The following is a 21,257-nucleotide window of genomic DNA, read 5'->3' as shown; positions in this document are numbered from 1 at the left end:
GGGGAGAACGTGCAAACTCCGCACAGACAGTGACCCAAGCCGGGAATCGAATCGGGGACCCTGGAGCTGTGAAGCCACAGTGCTAACCACTGTGAGTTAGGTCCCAGGTGACTTCTTTGAATGATGGGACAGGCTCGAGGGGCCGAAGGGCCTACTCATGTTCCACTGCTCCCGTTGTCTGTGTGCCCAATAGACAGATGCAGAGGCACAAAGCGACAACCAATCCCAAAACCCAATTAATCTTTTTGTTTGGAGAAATGAAAATGCCAAATCCGCTTTGAACATTTCGCTGAGATTTTATTCTGCGACTCCTTCTGTTTCCAACCTGTGGCATTCAAGCTTTTGGAATGGATGAACCCAGTTTTGCCTCAGCGGAATCCATAAACGCACCCAGCAGTTTTAGTAAGTGGTACATTTGCAGGTACAGTGAGGAGCTGGACATTGCTACATCAGAAATACAGAAGTGTACGAGACTGAGTGAAATAAGAGGCACCGAAGAAACTTCGGATGATTTACCCCTTCCCTATTACGAACATCAAAGAGATCTCTCGACATTAAAACAAAACACTACAACGCTAATGGAACGACATTGTTAGGTATCAGTAATCATTATGCACACTGTGGTCAGGAGATGATTCTGTAGCTAGTGGGTTCTCCCTGGATGAAGATGGTGTGTGGAGTTACTCTTTAACATAGACCCTTGTGCACACGACATCATTGGCAACCAGCGTCTAAAATGAAAGGAAAGACAAGTATTTTATCATTTGTACCAGTTCACTCCAAGGTCTGCACTTACTCAAGATTTAAATTCAGGTGAGAAAGAATTTCTTTTTTATAATTGCATTTATATAGCAGCTTTCACAACCGCGGGAAGTCCCAAAGCCTCTTAATAGCCAATGAAATACTTTTGAAGTACTGTTACTGTTGTAAGGCAGGAAGCGTGGCAACCGATTTGTGCACAGCAAGATCCCAAAACCAACAACGTGAGAATGACGGGATAAAGTGGTGTTGGTTGAGGGGTAAGTAGCGTCCAGCTCGCTAGTGAGAACAGCCCTGCTCAAGTTCGAAAGGTGCCACGGGATCTTTTGCATCCGCACGCGGGTCCTCGGTTAAATGTCTCATCTCAAAGATGGCACCTCCAACCGTGCGGCACTCCTGCAGCACGGCACATCAGGCCAGGGAAGGTTCATGAGGTTGAGCCCGGGATGGAGGGATTTTCTTATGAGGGGAGGTTGAGTAGGTTGGGCCTGTACCCATTGGAGTTTAGAAGAATGAGAGGCGACCTTATTGAGACATAGAGAATTCTCAGGGGGCTTGACAGGGTCGATGCTGAGAGGTTGTTTCCCCTTGTGGGAGAGTCAAGGACCAGAGAGCAGAATCTCAGAGGAAGGGGGTCGTCCATTTAAAACAGGAGGAGGAATTTCTTCTCTCAGAGGGTAGTGAATCAGTGGAATTCTTTACCGCAAGGGGCTGTAGAGGCTGGGTCGTCAAGTATGTTCAAGGCTGAGATTGGCAGATTTTTAAAAATAAATTTAGAGTACCCAATTCATTTTTTCCAATTAAGGGGCAATTTAGCGTGGCCAATCCACCTACCCTGCACATCTTTGGGTTGTGGGGGCGAGACCCATGCAGACATGGGGAGAATGTGCAAACTCCACACGGACAGTGACCCGGGGCCGGGATCGAACCCGGGTCCTCGGCGGCAGAGACAGCAGTGCTAACCACTGTGCCAACGTGCCGCCCGGATAGACAGGTTTTTAATCAGCAAGGGAATGAAGGGGTTAGGGGATAAGACGGGAAAGTGGAATTGAGGATTATCACGTCAGATCAGTCATGATCTGGGCAGCACGGTAGCACAAGTGGATAGCACTGTGGCTTCACAGCGCCAGGGTCCCAGGTTCGATTCCCTGCTGGGTCACTGTCTGTGCGGAGTCTGCACGTTCTCCCCGTGTCTGCGTGGGTTTCCCCCGGGTGCTCTGGTTTCCTCCCACAGTCCAAAGACGTGCAGGTGAGGTGGATTGGCCATGACAAATTGCCCTTTGTGACCAAAAAGATTAGGAAGGGTTATTGGATTACGGGGGTAGGGTGAAAGTGAGGGCTTAAGTGGGTCGGTGCAGACTCGATGGGCCAAATGGCCTCCTTCTGCACTGTATGTTTTACTTCTGCTCCTACGTCTTATAGACTTATGGAGGCCGAGCGATATGGGCTCAAGGCACTTGCGTGGGTCTTGAACTAAGCAATTCCTGACAGCGAGGGAAGATTGCCAGCAGACAAGCTGAGATGGGTTCTGACTCACAGCAACATTGGGGATGATTATCTGAGAGGTTTGCGAGCGGCAGGGAGGTTTAATCATGGACTTAATTCATTATGACTTCCAACTAGCTGTACCCACAAGCATGATTACTGTGTACCATGGATGAATGGGAAATTAAAGGAGGTCTTGATATCTCAGTCAGTGACTATTGTAAAAGCGGCTCCATTGAACAATGCCTCCTCTGACAGTGTTAATGAGAAAGTCATATTCACCTACCAGGATTAACTCGTTGTTGGCCAATTCACGCGTCCAGTGTGTTTTAGGCCCATTGCCACTAAGCAACGTTTGCTTGCAATATATTTTATTCTCACTTTCCCAGTTGGGCAGACTCTGCAAGGAAATGGATGAAGAGGACTGAACACACAGAAATAAACCCATCGCAAAGTCTTCTGTGTCTCACTGACTGGGTATTTGCACGGCTATGGTCCTGTGCACCTGGAACACGAGAGCTCGCTTTCCCTCCACGACGTTCTTCCCTCAACCTGAAGGCCATGAGTTCAAACCCTGCCGTAGCAAGTATTGTTTGGAGATTTGTTCTTGGGATGTGGGCGACGCTGGCAAGGCTGGCATTATTGCCCATCTCTAATTGCCCTTGAACTGAATGGCTTGCTAGATCACATCAGGGGGACAGGTAAGAGTCAATCACATTGCTGTGGGTCTGGAGTCACATGTAGGCCAGACCAGGTAAGAGCGGCAGATTTCGCTCCCTAAACGGGCTTTAAAGCAGATAAGCTTTTACAACTATCTGGTAAGTTCATGATGAGCATTAATGAGAATAGCATTTTGTGCCAGATTTGTTATTTAATTTAATTTAAAATTCCTCTGGCTGCCGTGGTTGGATTTGAACTTGTGTCCCTGGAGCATTTAAATAGGATTCAGGGTTAGGGTCAAGTAGCATTTACAACCACACTCTCAAATGATGAAATTGAATTTATTAATCTGGTAATTTGTGTCTTAAATCTGCTGATGGCTGGATTGGCATAAAACCCCAATCAGCTCACTGATTTTCTTTGGGCAGAGGCGAGTTAACACAGCCTGACCTGGCTATACGCTCGAACTTTAATACTACCAGAGCAACTAAGGGTGGGTAATAAGTATCACCACGTAATGTTGCAAATATATTTTTAAGGAATTACACAAATGCTATAAGATGGACACAGATGGTGCAATTGACTCAATAAACTATAACGTCCCCACTTGATCAGGCATCAGTCACAGAGCTGTGCCACTACAGGAGGAAGATATTTGCCCCAGTGTGTCTGCACCCACTTTCCGAATGGGCAACTCAACTAGTGCCTATTCCCCAACTTTCACCTGCATCTGTGGACAATCTTCCTTTCCAGATAACCGTCTAAATCCCTTTGGAATGTCTCGATTGAACCTGCCTCCACCACGGCCCATCAGCAACAGATTTGATTAAGTGGTGGGGTCAGTTGTGATCGATTGGTCTGAACCCTGTCTAAATGAATTAGATCTGGGTGCTAATCCTGTGAGAGGGATCAAATACCAACAGCAGTCATAGCTCCTAAGCACATTTTCATAATTATCCACAACAACCATTGTGGAGCGAGATGGCCAGAGTCTTATTGCCGACTCGAAACTGGCACCTAATCTCCATTATTTTAATTGATATCTGTCCATTTGTTGTGTGTTTTTTTAATGAAATCAGGGTCCAGCCTTATTTGGCCAATCTGGTCAACTGGTCAGGGCAACAGGAATTCTGGTGCACCCCTCAGGAATTCCGATTCCCTGCTGCCAGGACTTTGGAATCATTTATTGGGCGATGGGTTTCACCTATCAGGAATCAGGGGCTGTCCCCACTGTGTTTCACAGTCAGAGCCCCTTTGAGTTTTCCCACTTGAATTCCTGATCGCTACATTCAAATGCGTGATGCTCGATTGATCAAAACTTCTTTTTTTTAATTATAAGTTTAGAGTACCCAATTCATTTTTTTCAATTAAGGGACAATTTAGCGTGGCCAATCCACCTACCCTGCACATCTTTGGGTTGTGGGGATGAAACCCATGCAAACACGGGGAAATGTACTATTAATGGGCGTCGTTGGCATGACTAGCATTTGTTACCCGTCCCTGGTGGCCCTTGAACTGGGTGGCTTGCTACACTGGTTCATAGGGCAGTTAAGAGTTAGCCACATTGCTGGGCCAGACCGGGTAAGGACGGCAGATTTCTCTTCCTCAAGGAACCAAGTTCCTCAAAAGCAATCGATGGGTTTAGCTTTGTGGTCACTATTACAACGCATACACATTCGCAACGGGCGCTCCTGGTGGGTGAGGCTCCAGGGCAGGAACGTGAGTCGAGATTCTCCGACCCCCCCCGCCGGGTCGGAGAATTGCCGGGGGCTGGCGTGAATCCCGCCCCCGCCGGTTGCCGAATTCTCCGGCATCGGAGATTCGTCGGGGGCGGGAATCGCGCCGTGCCGGTTGGCGGGCCCCCCCCCCCCCCCGGCGATTTCCGGCCCGGATGGGCCGAAGTCCCGCTGCTGGAATGCCTGTTCCGCTGGTGTGAATTAAACCACCTCTCTTACCGGCAGGACAAGGTGCGGGCGGGCCCTGGGGACCTGGGGGTGTCCCCATGGTGACCTGGCCCGCGATCGGGGCCCACCGATCCGCAGGCGGGCCTGTGCCGTGGGGGAACTCTTTTCCTTCCGCCTTCGCCATGGTCTCCACCATGGCGGAGGCGGAAGAGACCCCCTCCGCTGAGCGTGCGCGGGGATGCCGTGAGCGGCTGCTAACGCTCCCGCGCATGCGCCGCCCGGCAATGCCATTTCCGCACCAGCTGGCGGGGCACCAAAGGCCTTTCCCGCCAGCTGGCGGGGCGGAAATCAGTCCGGCACGGGCCTAGCCCCTCAAGGTTAGGGATCGGCGGCTCAAGATGCGGAGGATTCCGCACCTTTGGGGCGGCGCAATGCCGGACTGATTTGCGCCATTTTTGGCGCCGGTCGGCGGACATCGCGCCGATTACGGAGAATTTCACCCGTGATTTCATAAATTTGTCCCTCCATTCTACCTTTAGAGTGCAAGTCTGCGGAGAATAGATTCACTCGGAAGATAACAAAATATCAAATGGAAATACGGTTCAAAAACTCATTTAATTCCATTCACTGCTGTTACTCTGAGTATCAGTGACCATCTCTATGTAGTTTATATATTGCTAGGTACTTAATCTGACTACTGTGGTTTAAAATGGGAGATAGCAAATCATTTAATTTCATATCTTGAAAGGACATTGCACAGAAAGAGGCCATTCTTCCACCATGCCTTTCCCACCCCACTTCCCTCTTTTTTCACCATACCTCTCTAATTCTTTTCTATTTTTCAGGTATATATCTGTCACAGGGCGGCACAGTGGTTAGCACTGCTGCCCCACGGCGCCGAGGATTCAGGTTCGATCGCATTCTCCCCTTGTCTGTGTGGGTCTTTTTAAAAGGGTTTAAGGTCCCTGCCTCCACCACCAACTCGGCAATGAATTCCAGACACCCACTACCTTCCTCATGTCCCCTCGACACTTTCTGCCAATTACCTTGAATCTCTGACCCCTGGTTCTAGAATTCTCCACCAAGGGAAACAATTTCATCCTGTCCACTCTGTCTCTTCCCCTCATCATTTTCTACACCTCGGCTAAGTCACGCCTCAGCCTTCTATGTTCAGGAAAACCGTTTAAACTCAACGATAAAAGTGGCTCAGATTCAAGAGAGGGCAGCGCGGTGGCGCAGTGGGTTAGCCCTGCTGCCTCACGGCACCGAGGTCCCAGGTTCGATCCCGGCTCTGGGTCACTGTCCGTGTGGAGTTTGCACATTCTCCCCGTGTTTGCGTGGGTGTCGACCCCACAACCCGAAAGATGTGCAGGTTAGGTGGATTGGCCACGCTAAATTGCCCCTTAATGAATTGGGTACTCTAAATTTATTTTTTTTCAAGTGGCTCAGCTTCTGAAATTCAGTCAATAAAGACGATGGGCGGGATTCACCTACCCTCCGCGGCGGGGGCGGGAGAACAGCCGTTCACGCCGGACTCGCCAGTCGTGCGCGCGCGGTCAGGGGCTGTTGGAAGAGGCCCACGTGGCGATTCTCCGTGGTCGACCGGCCGAGTTACCGCCAGCATGGTTCACATCTGGTACCACCCAGCGGTCCTGCTGGGTGGCGGGGGGGGAATCTGACTCCAGGGGGGGGGCCTCAGCATTGGCCACGCCCACGATGGGGGGCCACCGTTCGGCGGGCCATCACGATCGGGGGTGGGGGGGGGGTACCTACCTTCCTCCATGCAGGTCCAAGTGCTGTGCGCTAAGTCTCCTGAACACAACTGACTGCTTACGCCACACCCCCAACACCACAAGAAGAAACAAGGCAATGATGAAACCTCTTCTGAGTCAGAAAGTTGTGAGCTCAAGTCTCACTTCAGAAGTTTGACCACAAAATGTAGCCTTTGCCCTGCTGAGGATGTGCGGTGTTCATGTCTTAACCATTTACACTGACGGTTTGTAAATGTCAGTTACATGGTTACGGTTAAGAGAAATAAGTGATGGGCATTAATATTCTTTGAAAACATACAAATAGGGGACAGCTGGGACACTGCGTTAAGTGTTAGAAGAGCTATGAAACTGAATAAGCCAATAAACTCTCTCAGTCAAGAAAAGCTCTGTGTCTTTGCATGGGTTGGATCCTATTAGCATGCTGCTCTGTTGGAGGTGCTGTTTTTTGGGCACTACATTACCCAGAGGTGCCACCTGCCCTCTCAGGATGTAAACGATGCCATGGCGCTATTTCCAATAAGAGCACTGGAGTTCTCCCCAGTGTCTGGACCAAATTTGTCCCTCAACCAATATCATTAAAAACTGGCGATCCGGCCATTATCACATTTGTGGGAGCTTGCTGTGAGCAAATTGATTGTTGTGTTTCCTACATTACAATGGTGACGTCATGTTTTTCAACATCCTGAGGTCATGAAAATGAAATGAAATGAAAATCGCTTATTGTCACAAGTAGGCTTCAAATGAAGTTACTGTGAAAAGCCCCTAGTCGCCACATTCCGGCGCCTGTTCGGGGAGGCTGGTACGGGAATTGAACCGTGCTGTTGGCCTGCCTTGGTCTGCTTTCAAAGCCAGCGATTTAGCCCTGTGCTAAGCAGCCCCTGCTGTTTATGAAGGTCATGAAGGGTAGCATGGTGGCACAGTGGTTAGCACTGCTGCCTCACAGCTCCAGGTACCTGGGTTCAATTCTGGCCTCGGGTCACTGTCCCTGTGGAGTTTCCACTTTCTCCCCGTGTCTGCATGGGTTTCCTCCGGGTGCTCCGGTTTCCACCCACACTCCAAAGATGTGCAGGGTAGGTGGGTTGGCCATGATAAATTGCCCGGTACTGTCAAAACGGTTAGGTGAGGGCAGCATGGTGGCGCAGTGGTTAGCACTGGGATTACGGCGCTGAGGACCCTGGTTCACATCCCGGCTCTGGGTCACTGTCCGTGTGGAGTTTGCGTGGGTTTCACCCCCACAAACCCAAAAGGTGTGCTGGTTAGGTGGATTGGCCACGCTAAATTGCCCCTTAATTGGAAAAGAAATAATTGGGTACTATAAATTTGAAGCAAAAAAAGATTAGGTGATGTTACTGGTTTACGGGAATAGAGTGGAGGAATGGTCTTAAGTTGGGGGCTCTTTCCAAGGACCGGTGCAGACTTGATGGGCCGAATGGCCTCCTTCTGCACTGTAAATTCTATGGTTCTCTGGGGCAATGGGTGCGACAGAAATGCAAGTCTCTCTGGCTTTCTTGTTAATTGTCAGCTCATTGCACGCTAAGAGCGATATGTTGGGAAGTTAAGTCAGCAGTCACTATTTGATAATGTTTGGACTCCAGCTTGGTTCTCTCTGAAACAGTGACAACATTGCAATAAGCAATTAACCTATGAGGGTAGCAGGGGTGTGAGGGATGGTCAGAGCAGCAGGGCGCCAGGCAAGCCGCAATGGACAGAAGAGATAAAGAATGAAATAGTGGGAAAGAGAGAGAGGGACAGCATTTATTTTCCTGATTTTTGCCCGAGCCTTGGGTGAAAGCTAATCTATTGAAATGCTGTCAGCTCAGGAACTGCTCAGATGTTACTGTGAAGTGAGTTGTCTCCAGCATCATCAATTGAAAGTAAGCTGAGCCTGATGATGTCCCAGCTAATGATGAATTAGTCACCCTTCACTTTTGTCGTCACCGCAGGGGGGCCACCCACAGTTTATTTGTTCCACGTTAATGATGCATTCCGTGCCTCATTGTGGCACGTCTCCCTCGCTAAGCGATATCTCCTCGTCTTTTAATGTGTTCAAAATGCTTCTCTCCCCTCCCGTCCGTTTACTCACAGACAGCACCAACTAATGAAATGCTGCAGCTTATTCTGAAACTCCTGCAGAAGGAAATGCTAACCCTGAATGTAGCAATTCAATATACCAGCCTAACTCAGATGGAATTGTCTGTTAATTCAATTCCTGAACAGGAACTTTTCAATTTGCTGTCTAATTTATGTGGCGCAATTCACATTATTCATCGTTCATTTAGGGCGGCACAGTTGGCGCAGTGGTTAGCACTGCTGCCTCAGGGCGCCGAGGTCCCAGGTTTGATCCCGGCTCTGGGTCACTGTCCGTGTGGAGTTTGCACATTCTCCCCGTGTCTGCGTGGGTTTCGCCCCCACAACCCCAAAATGTGCAGGGTAGGTGGATTGACCGCGCTAAATTGACCCTTAATTGGAAAAGAAGAATTGGATACTCTAAATTTTTTTTAAAATTAATTGTTCACTTCTCTTTCTAAGGACCATAATAGTTGGGCCATTTTGAATTGTCGGTAGATGTGCGTTCTGACATTCACCTTGCATTTCCTCCCATCCACTGTCTCCTCTTCGAACTCCTCTCCTATTTTGAAGTTGATCTCGGTGGTCCTCACCGTGGTGGAGGTCTTGATGTAAAACTGGTCCCCGTCCTGCCTGATCTCCACCAGCGGTTTAGATGCCGCAGCCACTGCGACCTTCCTCAGCATTGCATTGACCCCTGAACGGTGGCATTCAAAGAGAGAGACTGTCAGTTGAAGGAAGGCTACGTGGCTGAGAAAAGGTTCATATTGCAAAGTCACAGTTCATTCGATTTATTTTTCTCTTCAATTTTACATAGAACATAGAACGTACAGTGCAGAAGGAGGCCGTTCGGCCCGTCGAGTCTGCACCGACCCACTTAAACCCTCGCTTCCATCCCCGTAACCCGATAACCCCTCCTCACCTTTTTGGACACTAAGGGCAATTTATCACGGCCGATCCACCTAACCTGCACATCTTTGGACTGTGGGAGGAAACCGGAGCACCCGGATGAAACGCACGCAGACACGGGGAGAACGTGCAGACTCCGCACAGGCAGTGACCCTGTGGGGGATCGAACCTGACATTGTGAAGCCACAGTGCTAACCACTGTGCTACTGTGCTGCCCCCGGGGGGGGGAATTGTTCATGTTACAATTCTGCCAAGATGAAGGAAATGTTCGGGTTGTCAGTGAGAGCAGCTGTTACTAATTAGGGGACGGTTCAGGCATCATTCTGAAGTCTACACAAGAACTGTCTTCCACCCGTGGTGGAGGAGGTGAAGGGAGGCTGCGCCTGTTCTCTCTGGGTTTTGTGGATAAACCTACGTTGAAGAAAAACTGGCTCCTGATTCCATTCCGCCTTTACTCAGTGAATGGGCAGCGACTTAGGGCAGCACGGTAGCATAGTGGTTAGCACAATTGCTTCACAGCTCCAGGGTCCCAGGTTCGATTCCCGGCTTGGGTCACTGTCTGTGCGGAGTCTGCACATTCTCCCCGTGTCAAATTTTCTGCTTGAGGTGATAACATGATGTGAGAGAAGGGGTTTCTGACCAGCGCCCCCCCCCCCGCCCCCAACACACACACACACCCTCCTGTCTAGCTACTTACAGACACAACCAACTATAGAATGTTCTTTTTTTTTTACTAGTCCAGTGCTTCAGGGCAAAGAGTCTCACTCGGGGACCAATAAATTTGAAGAGCTAAATGTTTTTAAAGTGTCATGGATGATTCCGGAAATTACGGCGCTGAGGACCCGGGTTCGATCCCGTCCCCAGGTCACTGTCTGTATGGGGTTTCCACATTCTCCCCGTGTCTGCGAGGGTCTCACCCCCCACAACCCAAAGATGTGCCGGGTAGTTGGATTGGCCTCGCTAAATTGCCCCTTAATTGAAAAAAAAGTAATTGGTTACTCTCAATTTATTTTTTAAAAATGGATGATTCCGGAAAAATGCGGATATTGTACAAGAGTGTTAGGACGCCATAAGGGGACGGCATGGCGGCACATTGGTTAGCACTGCTGCCTACGGTGCTGGGGACCCGGGTTCGATCCTGGCCCTGGGTCACTGTCCGTGTGGAGTTTGCACATTCTCCCCGTGTGGGTTTCACCCCCACAACCCGAAGATGCGTGGATTGGCCACGCTAAATTGCCCCTTAATTGCAAAATAAAATAATTGGGTGCTCTAAATTTATTTAAAGAAAAGGAAGTCATAATGAATGACTTGATTTCTTGGTGAAGCTGGTGTTTACATTTTGTCACAATATTTTAAAACATCTATTACGCTTTCGGAAAGATGAACTAGTTGTTGTGTTTTTCTGTTCCGAAGAATTAAAGAGAAGCAAACCAGGAATCAAGAGTTAATCAGAATATAAAAAGCAGCTCTAGTTTTATATATCTCTGCTATGCAGTCCAATAGCAAGCGACTAAAAACAGGGACCATTGCAATAAGAAGCCCTGTTCAAACGTATCGGCCTTACCCAGTACTTTCAACAGCTCGTCAAAATTCTCACTGCTCCTCATCTTCCATGTGCCAGCAAAGTTGGGCATTTTGTGCGTGCCGTCTCACAGAGGTTCGGCGCCCTGCTGCAGCTTTCCCTGTCGAATGAAGAAACTGCTGCTTGCTGGCTCCTGTCAGCCTCCCAGCTGCTGCCTCTCAAAGTCTGCAGTGCTTTACGTGAGAGCTCCGAGCTCTGAATCACACAGCGTGCTTCCAGGGTCCAAGCCCACCCAACTGCAGCCTTATATTTAAAGTGACAGCGTCTCTTTGTTTCGTTATGTACGGCTGGGGGGGGGCGGGGGGGTGGGGGGGGGGGGGAGCGGGGGGACGGATCTCAAATCGCTGACGGAGTCCCCTCACTGTTTTCAGATTGGCTTAAAAAGAAACCAAGTGCCAATTGGTGGAGCGAGACAATCAAAGGCACCATCGCCGTACACCACCCACAGCTCGGGGAGGACCCTGCTTGACATGTTTGCCCCCAATTGGCATCCCATGTGCCAATCGCACTCATCCGCCACAATATTCTACAGTGTCTACTTCTCCGTTCAAGGATTTCAAAGACCTGGACTTCTGGGGGATGAGTGTAAGGCAGCTGTTGTTGGATAGACTACTTGTTACCTCAGTTTCCAAAGTTTCCTGAAAAGAACTTTGGGTGGTATGTATCGCAGTCAGCCATCCAATGCTGACAAAAATTAAAACCTCGCCCCCCCCCCCATTCAGCAACCCCCCCCCCATTGGTGGTGGAAGGATTGGGAATCGGAGGGCATTGATTTAAGGTGATTGGCAAAAGAACTGGAGGCGACACTTTGGTACCGGGGTGGGTATGCCACGGTGGCACAGTGGTTAGCACCGCTGCCTCACAGCGCCAGTGGCCCCGGTTCAATTCTTTCCTCGGGTGACTGCCTGTGCGGAGTCTGCACTTTCTCCCCGTGTCTGCGTGGGTTTCCTCCGCGTGCTCCGGTTTCCTCCCAGGGTCCAAAGATGTGCGGGTTAGGTGGATTGGCCATGATAAATTGTCCCTCAGTGTCCAAAGATGGGCAGGTTAGCTTACGGGGATAGGGCGGGGTGGAGTGGGTGGATGGGGGAGTGGACCTGGGTAGAGTGATCTTTTGAAAGGTCGGAGCAGGCTTGGTGGGTCGAATGGCCTCCTTCTGCATTGTACGGATTCTATGATATTAGAAAAAGGTTTTGTTTATGCTGCTGGAGGTTGGGATCAGGAATGCAGTGATGGAGAGGGCGGTAGGAACACGGTTAATCATGACTTTGAAAAGAGAATTGAACGATTATCTGAAGAGGAACAATTTGGAGGACTACGAGGAAAAGATGGGTAAGTGAAACCTCTTCCAGCCCGTTGTGCCAGCCCTCTTCCAACCCTGGCTGTCTTTGCCCCGTTCCACCACCAGTTCCAGATCTAACCATCTTGGCCTTGCCGACCAGAATTCTCTCCCTTAAACCTGCAACTCTCGCTCCCACCAAAGGGCTGTGGTTCCTAAGCCAACAGAATGTCTGAGACTGGGGTGGATGGATTTTTGTTGGGTAAAGGGGCATTGAGGGCGTAAAGACAGGATAAAGGGGCTAGGGTACAAATCAACAGTGAGGAGGTATTGTGACGCGGTGGGAAGCATCCCTGCCCCTGAGCCAGAAACTCCGGGCGGCATCTTTTGATCCCGCCTCTGTCAACAGGGTGGCACGGTAGCACAGTGGTTAGCACTGTGGCTTCACAGCGCCATGGTCCCAGGTTCGATTCCCGGCTTGGGTCACTGTCTGTGCGGAGTCTGCACGTTCTCCCTGTGTCTGCGTGGGTTTCCTCCGGGCGCTCCGGTTTCCTCCCACAAATCCCGAAAGACCTGCTTGTTCGGTGAATTGGACGTTCTGAATTCTCCCTCGGTGTACCCGAACAGGCGCCGGAATGTGGCGACTGGGGGATTTTCACAGTAACTTCATTGCAGTGTTAATGTAAACCTACTTGTGACAATAATAAAAATCATTATTAAAAAAAAGGGTTTCCCGTTCTAAGGACTCCCCACCACCAGGAAATCCATGGCAGGGCTTCGTCGTCAGTGGGAGAACAGCCGGAATATTCCGGCCTCTGAGTTTGATTCCCACTCAGGAGTTGATGGCCAAGGGAGGTGCGTTCAGAACCTGACCAACCAGGTTGAGTATCAACCTTCAAAATCCTTCCTCACACACCAATGGCTGACAGTAAGAGCGGGAGAGATTCCTGGTCAGCATTGCGACAGAAACAATTTTGGTGCCTCTCTCATCTCCATCCATCACTCCAGATTACTACATGCATGTACAGGTGCATGTTGCCACAGCAACTCAGACTCCCTGTGTGAATTATACTTCTCCACCACACATTAACAATGACTGATGGGATGAGTGTCCCATCTTAGCATCTTACTCAGTCAAATAGCTCCTCAAACCTACCCCTTTGTTGCCCTGATCCTTTTCCCACTTGTGGTGTCACCTGCGTGAAGGAGCCTGGACAGTCACATTATGCTAAAGACACTGTAGGTAGCTAGACGCTCACACAATCGCTAGATTTGAGTTTTCCAACAGGCTGCAGAAGCCACCAAGCAAGCACGTGGCCTTTGAGAAATTACGTGTGATTCCACTGGATGTGGTTTAGAAGGGGCCGCACGGTAACATTGTGGATAGCACAATTGCTTCACAGCTCCAGGGCCCCAGGTTCGATTCCAGCTTGGGTCACTGTCTGTGCGGAGTCTGCACATCCTCTCCGTGTGTGCGTGGGTTTCCTCCGGGTGCTCCGGTTTCCTCCCACAGTCCAAAGATGTGCAGGTTAGGTGGATTGGCCATGATAAATTGCCCTTAGTGTCCAAATTTGCCCTTAGTGTTGGGTGGGGTTACTGGGTTCTGGGGATAGGGTGGAAGTGTTGACCTTGGGTAGGGTGCTCTTTCCAAGAGCCGGTGCAGACTCGATGGGCCGAATGGCCTCCTTCGGCACTGTAAATTCTATGATAATCTATGAGAAGCCTCCTGACACAAACTGCACCCCGCTTATCAACCAAGAATGTTCCTCAGCAAGTCAACGATGGGCTGGGAAAATTGTAAGGCCCTTCGCTGATGGTCTATCAGTTTCCCTGGCCAATGTGTTCGTAGGCTGCATCATCAACCTGACTCCGCGCTCAGCGAGATTGTCTCGGTCAGTTTGGTAGCTTGCTCCGAGAGTGGGTAAGAAAACATCAGCCGGGAAAGTGCACGAGTGGCGATGATGGTTTGCAACTGGATTGGGCTCTGAGGAGGAGAAGGAGGCCATTCAGCCCCTCAAATGTGTCTCACCATTCAATGAGAGCATAATCCACATTGTACCCCAACTCCACGTGCCACTTTTGCCCCTTATCCCTTGGTAGACTGGCATTGAGAGTCGGCTGCATGTTTCAGAAACTCAATGTTCATTTCTACTAATTTCACTGGAAGGTTAAATCGAATGGATTCTCCGACACGCGGCCAATCTCCCGACGCCTGCGTCATATCTTGGAGTAGCTCCATGTTTCCTTAAAATGCGTGAAGGGAGAGATACCCAGTTGTCTGGGGGCTCCTTTTAATCATGGTTTCCAGCTAATGCCAAACTTCAAAGTTTGACCGGTGATGTGGGTGAGCACAAGACAGTGTTCTAGATCGAGGCATGCAGACCTAGAATCCCGACAGTGCAGAAGGAGGCCATTCAACCCATCGAGTCTGCACCAGCCCTCTGAAAGAGCACCTTATCTATTTCCTAAAATACCCAATTTCTTTTTTCCAATTAAGGGGCAATTTAGCGCGGCCAACACACCTAGCCTGCACATCTTTGGGTTGTGTGGGGGGTGAGACCCTTTCAGACACGGGGAGAATGTGCAAACACCACACGGACAGTGACCCGGGGCCGGGATCGAACCCGGTTCCCTGGTGCTGTGAGGCAGCAGTGCTAGCCACTGTGCCACCGTGCTGCCCGCTTCTGCCACTTTAACCTGTGAGCACCGCCATGGGAGGGGATTGTCCCAAGCGGAGAGATTGAGGAGAGTGCACTTGTGCTCTCTGGAATTTAGAAGAATGAGTGGTGACCTCACAAAATTTACAAGGCCCAACACAGTATATGCAAGAAGGATATTGCCCCTGGTTCTGGGGGAGCCGGGTCCATAAACAGAGGACACAATATTAGAATAAGAGGTAGGCCATTTAGGACTTGAATGGGGAGGGCCTCCTTCATTCAGAAGGTGGTGAATCTTTGGCATTCTCTTCCCCAGAGGCTTGGTCATTGAGTATGTGGAAAAGCAGATGGATTTCTAGATATCACTGACAGCAATGGATATGGGCATGAGAAGATGGCACTGGGCCATGATCTAACTGAATGGTGGAGTAGGCTGAATGGCCTACTCTTGCTCTTATGTTTCTCTATGCATAGTGTCCTTGCTTTGGTTCATTTTTATTAACTTCAATTTAGGGTTTAATTGGCCCTTGTTGGCAAGGCCGGCATATATTGCCCATCCCTGGATGCCCCTAGAAGGTGGGGCTGGTCCTTAAACTCAGTAGCTTGCTAGTTAGAGGCCAGTTAAGGGTCAGCCACTTTGGTGTGGGACACAGGTCACATGTAGGCCAGACCAGGTCGGAAAGAGATTTGTATTTCTGCATCACCTTTCACAACCTCAAGACGCTCCACAGCAGTTCCCCCGCCAATGCAGTACGTCTGAAGTGTAGTTACTGCTGTTATGTAGGAAACACCACAGTCAATTTGCGCACAGAAAGATCCAACAAACAGCAATGCGATAATGACCAAATAATGTCACGGGGATAATCTACCCTGCCATCTGTTGTGTTCTGCTTCTTCATGTAGCAGAAGCTGCTTCCTTGATGTGCACTCTGACAAAGGAAGGTTCAGACTTGGAGATAGGTTCAACACATTTATTGAACAGTTAACAATTCTCCTACTTGAATTCGACTCTCCTGCTAATCTTACTATAGTAACTCAATCTAACTAACCTGTCTGCTCTAAGCCATGCGGTGGGTGTGATGCTTCCGATCTGCCCCTGTCTCACTGCGTGCCGCCTGTGGAAAGAGAAAGAACATGTGTGCCCTGTCCTTTTATATGGGTTGCCCCCTTGTGGTAGTGTCACCTCTGGGTGTCTTGACAACCCATTGGTCGTGTCCTATTCTATGTGTTCATTAGCTGTATGTCTGCATGTCATGATGTCTCTGGTGCTCCCTCTAGTGTTTACTTAGTCTTAGTGTATTTACATTAACCCCTTGTGTATTTACAGTGATGCATATCACCACACCATCCTCTGAAACAGTACCACAGGATCGAGCTGGGCCTCGATTTCATCCCACACACCCGACAGTGCAGCACTCCCTCAGAGCAGTGTATCAGTGTAGAGCAGTGGTGGGCAACCTATGGCCCAGGGGGCCACACGCGGCCAAGCAGGCTTCTGAGTGCGGCCCACCAGACATTTTATTCATTGCTGCCCATGCGCAGGGTCGCCACATTCCTCTGGTTTCCGTCCGTGTAATTTTATTCCTACCGGAAAACGGGACGACTGAAGTGATTCGCACGTGAAGCGAGGGCGAGTGAAGCGAGGAGCGTGCTGATTGCTCACAACATTGACCGTGAGAGCCGTGCGCTCCCTCTGCGTCCAAAGCGTAAATATTACTTTTCTTTTGAACATTTGAAGTTGATGACAGTTCTATTAATATATAAAAGATTCAGCATTTTCTATAACTCGTTATGAAATATTCAGCGTGTGTTAAATGTATTTAATCTTATTCATGGGGTCATGGTTAGCGAACAAGCTCCGATTTCAGTCTTGCGGCCCACTGAGATGAAGGAGGGTCACTCATGCGGCCCACTCACTGGCCCAGGTTGCCCGTCACTGGTGTAGGGCCTTGTACTCAAGAGCTGGCGTGGGACCTGAACCGGCAGCCTTCTGAAGGGGCGAAAGAGTTGCCATGGCTGACACTGGAAAAACTTGGCAAACGCACGTCAAGGAGAGCACCTCGTTTTTCCCTGAAACCAGTGTGTGATGTATATTGTTCAATTGTAAGTGGGAAGTAAAAATGCCAGCTTGCGCACAAAAGACTGGATGTGGATTTGTGTCTTTATTGAACGAGCTTCCCGATTCCCCCGGGCAGGATCAGAGCGTTTGATCGAACTCATCAATCTACCAGAACCGCTGGGAATCATTGGCAACAAAAGAGAGTCGGAGCCGGACAGATGAGGCTCTGGGGCCTGGGCCTCCCTTAACAAATTTACTTAAGCTGCAAATAATAAGGCTGGAGGTGGTGCATTGCATTTATTGATTGATTGAGGAGCGGGCTGGACTCTTGTCAATCGCCCATCGTCAGGGCAATAAATCACACGCCTTCGGAACTGCCCGAGAGCAAGAGACAACCCGTTGTCAGGGGTTAGTCCCAGTTTGAGTGTGATTCAGCTCCCCCACTAACTTTTAAGGAAATGATCCGAATATTCCCAAGTAAATCCAAGTGAGAAAGAGGGAGACGACCTTTAAACATAGAACATACAGTGCAGAAGGAGGCCATTTGGCCCATCGAGTCTGCACCGACCCACTTAAGCCCTCACTTCCACCCTATCCCCCAAACCCCAATAACCCCTCCTAACATTTTTTTGGACACTAAGGACAATTTTATCGTGGCCAATCCACCTAACCTGCACGTCTTTGGACTGTGGGAGGAAACGGGAGCACCCGGAGGAAACCCACGCACACACGGGGAGAACGTGCAGACTCCGCACAGACAGTGACCCAAGCCGGAATCGAACCCGGGACCCTGGATCTGTGAAGCCACAGTGCTAACCACTGTGCTACCGTGCTGTCCCTTTGTGTGTTAGTTGGTCGTTAGACAAACAGTATTAATCTTAACTGCAACGTCTGCATAAAGTGAGAGAGATTTGGGGGCAGTAGCATGGTGGTAATGTTACTGGACTAGCAATTAAGAGGCCTGGATTAATGCTCTGGAGACATGAGTTCAAATCCCACCAAGGCCCATCTATATAGTGTAGATTTATTTGTTCTTAAGGGCAGCACGGTAGCATTGTGGATAGCACGATTGCTTCACAGCTCCAGGGTCCCAGGTTCGACTCCGGCTTGGGTCACTGTCTGTGTCCGGAGTCTGCACATCCTCCCCGTGTCTGCGTGGGTTTCCTCCGGGTGCTCCGGTTTCCTCCCACTGTCCAAAGATGTGCCGGTTAGGTGGATTGGCCATGATAAATTGCCCTTAGTGTCCAAAATTGCCCTTAGTGTTGGGTGGAGGTGTTGACTTTGGGTAGGGTGCTCTTTCCAAGAGCCGGTGCAGACTCAGGGGGCCGAATGGCCTCCTTCTGCACTGTAAATTCAATGATAATCTATGCTTAATCTAGGACAAAGGTTCGGCACAACATCGTGGGCCGAAGGGCCTGTTCTGTGCTGTATTTTTCTATGTTCTATGTTCTAAGGCAGCTGTGGGAATTTATTAAAGTGAGAGAAAACTTCACAGTTACCACTCAAGTCAGTGAGCGTTGTTACATACACTATTCATTTCTGGTCCAAAGATATCTTTAAAAAACAGCACTGATGGTATATTGAGAAATCTTTTCTCCTTTTGGCTTGGCGGTAGGGTAATGAGGGTGCGGTAGGGTAATTGGTGGCATTTTTCATCTGAGGAGCAGAATGTGGTTTATTTGGAATTTCAGAAGCTTTCGACCAAGTCCCAAATCATAGAATTTACAGTGCAGAAGGAGGCCATTCGGCCCATCGAGTCTGCACCGGCTCTTGGAAAGAGCACCCTACACAAGCCCACACCTCCACCCTATGCCCATAACCCAGTAACCCCACCCAACAGTAAGGGCAATTTTGGACACCAAGGGCACTTTAGCATGGCCAATCCACCTAACCTGCACATCTTTGGACTGTGGGAGGAAACCAGAGCACCCGGAGGAAACCCACGCACACACGGGGAGAACGTGCAGACTCTGCACAGACAGTGACCCAAGCCGGGTATCGAACCTGGGACCCAGGAGCTCTGAAGCAATTGTGCTAACCATTATGCTATCCTGCTGCCCATAAAAGATTAGCGTGTAAAATTAAAGCATGTGGAATTGGGCGTACTGTATTGAGATGGATAGAAAACTGGTTGGCAGACAGGAAACAAAGAGTATGAATAAACAGGCAGTGAGTAATTGGGTACTGCCGGAATAATTAGTGTGCTTTTGATACAGTGTATGATAGGACCTTTCTTGTAGTAGTGATATGCATTGAGATTTTTGCATTGTGTTTAATAAAGAAGTGATTTGATTCAAAATTAAAGGTGTGGTGTCTATCAATCGACTGGAGTGAGGGTCCTGGGCAAAAAAGGCATGTTCAAGATGAGATTTAGAAGGCTGCAGTGAGCAGCTCTTCCCAGTGACTGCTGGGGCAGGTGACTGACCTATTGGAGAAAATAGGAAGGTCAGTATTGGGCAGCACTTCACACTCAGTCTCTCAAGCTCATCATCTGCATCCCCATCCATCTGCAGAAGCTCATATGCAGTGAGACGTTTGCGGAGAAGGTAATTGACCCACATGGGGCACTGTATCTAGATTATCAGGAAGACCCCACGACTGCCCACCTTGTCTGCGAATCCATCCAGGCTTGTTTGGTTAGGCTGAGACATCTCCTGCGTCTGTCGCTGGGGAAGAGGACCTCCTGTCATGCCCATCCAACCTGCAGGCGGCCATGTCGTCGCTGACCATGGGGCCACCCAGATTTCACCTCCGCCATTGGCTCAAGCGGGTTGCCATGGCCCCCAGAGTTGCACAAGGTTGGTGAGGGGGGTTTGGTATGTGACGCTCGGGCAAATATGGTGATCCCCAGATAGGGTGGCTCAGGCTGTGGTGTTCTGCGGTTGCTGAGGCAGGCATGAAGGTCAATGAGGGGTGGTCCAATCTACACGTTGCAACTGAATACATCCTGGCATTTCTTTTGAACTGGGTCCTGACCTTTCACCTGCTGCAACCAAAGGGAGTGTCGGTGGCCATTTTAACTGCCAGTTCCTTCCAGGTGATGGTTCATGCCCAACACAGCTAGACGTCCTATCCAGGACCCCCAATCATAGAACCCCTACGGTGCAGAAGGAGGCCATTCGGCCCATCGAGTCTGCACCGACCCTCCGAAAGAGCACCCTACCAAGCCCTTTCCCCCACCATATCACCTCCTAATCTCTGACCTCTGAAGAACAAGCCCAATTTCTCTAATCTTTCCCTGTATCTAAAATTCCTCACTCCCGGTATCATTCTAGTAAAGCTCCTCTCTCAGGGCTTTAACACCCTTTCAGAAATAAGGTGCCCTGACCTGAACACAATGGACAGGCTCCAAGGGAATTAGCTCTCAGTGTGGCAGTGAGCGAGAAATGCCAGGTGTTTCCCGACTGCCGACTCGGCAAGGCTGTCACCGGGATCTGACGTTGATTAGACCCCTTAGCGGCCCCACGGGCTTCGCGCCGCAAATGACTCTCCCGCCGGCTGATTGGCCGGGACTGCACCCGGCAGCTCCCCGCTAACGGGTTGGCGCGACGTTTGACTGATCCCCCAGGGCAAACCGCATGCCACCAATCTGACCAGCTGCTAACAGACACTTTAGGAAGGTTGAGAGGAGATTCGATAGATGTTTTCAAAATCATGAAGTGTTCGGGGCAAGAGTAGAGAGAGGGAAACCGTTCCCATTGGTGTAAAGAGTGAGAGCCAGAGGGCACAGATTGGAGGTGATTGGCTAAACAAGCAACAGTGGCACACGGAAGATTTTATATACACAGCGAGCGGTTAGGGTCTGGAATGCACTTGCTGAGAGTGTAGTGGAAGCGGATTCAACTCTGACTCCAATTCACAAGGGAATTGGAAGAAAACCTGAAGAGAAAAGAATGCAGGGCTGCTGGTGGGCGAGTGGGACTAACTGAATTGCTCTCGCAGAGGGCCAGCACAGGCAGGACAGGCCAAATGGCCTCTTTCTGTGCTCTACCCGTCCTATGATTTGTTTGATGAACTGCAGGCTACAGGTCTGCGCTTGAGGGATCGTTGGGGTTGGGAATACAGGACAATCGTGTAGGGGAGGGATCAGGCAGTAACACGGCGGGGGGGGGGGGGGGGGGGGGCAG

At 49.9% G+C, this 21,257-nt stretch overlaps 1 protein-coding gene across 1 annotated transcript; it reads right to left on the bottom strand.

Annotated features, from left to right (window-relative positions):
* Positions 1-276: 276 nt before the first annotated feature.
* LOC140404441 (cellular retinoic acid-binding protein 1) lies at positions 277-11,374 on the bottom strand. Its single transcript, XM_072492981.1, has 4 exons — positions 11,121-11,374; positions 9,166-9,344; positions 2,531-2,644; positions 277-731 (listed from the first exon to the last, which is right to left on the bottom strand). The coding sequence occupies exons 1-4, from the start codon at positions 11,188-11,190 to the stop codon at positions 681-683; spliced, it is 414 nt and encodes a 137-aa protein (XP_072349082.1). The 5' UTR covers positions 11,191-11,374; the 3' UTR covers positions 277-680.
* Between the last annotated feature and the right edge of the window lie 9,883 nt (positions 11,375-21,257).

Source organism: Scyliorhinus torazame, chromosome 30 (assembly GCF_047496885.1).
Source record: "Scyliorhinus torazame isolate Kashiwa2021f chromosome 30, sScyTor2.1, whole genome shotgun sequence".
NCBI lineage: Eukaryota > Metazoa > Chordata > Chondrichthyes > Carcharhiniformes > Scyliorhinidae > Scyliorhinus > Scyliorhinus torazame.
The sequence above is the reverse complement of the archived record's forward strand: the minus strand, read 5'-3'. Positions and strand labels throughout refer to the sequence as shown.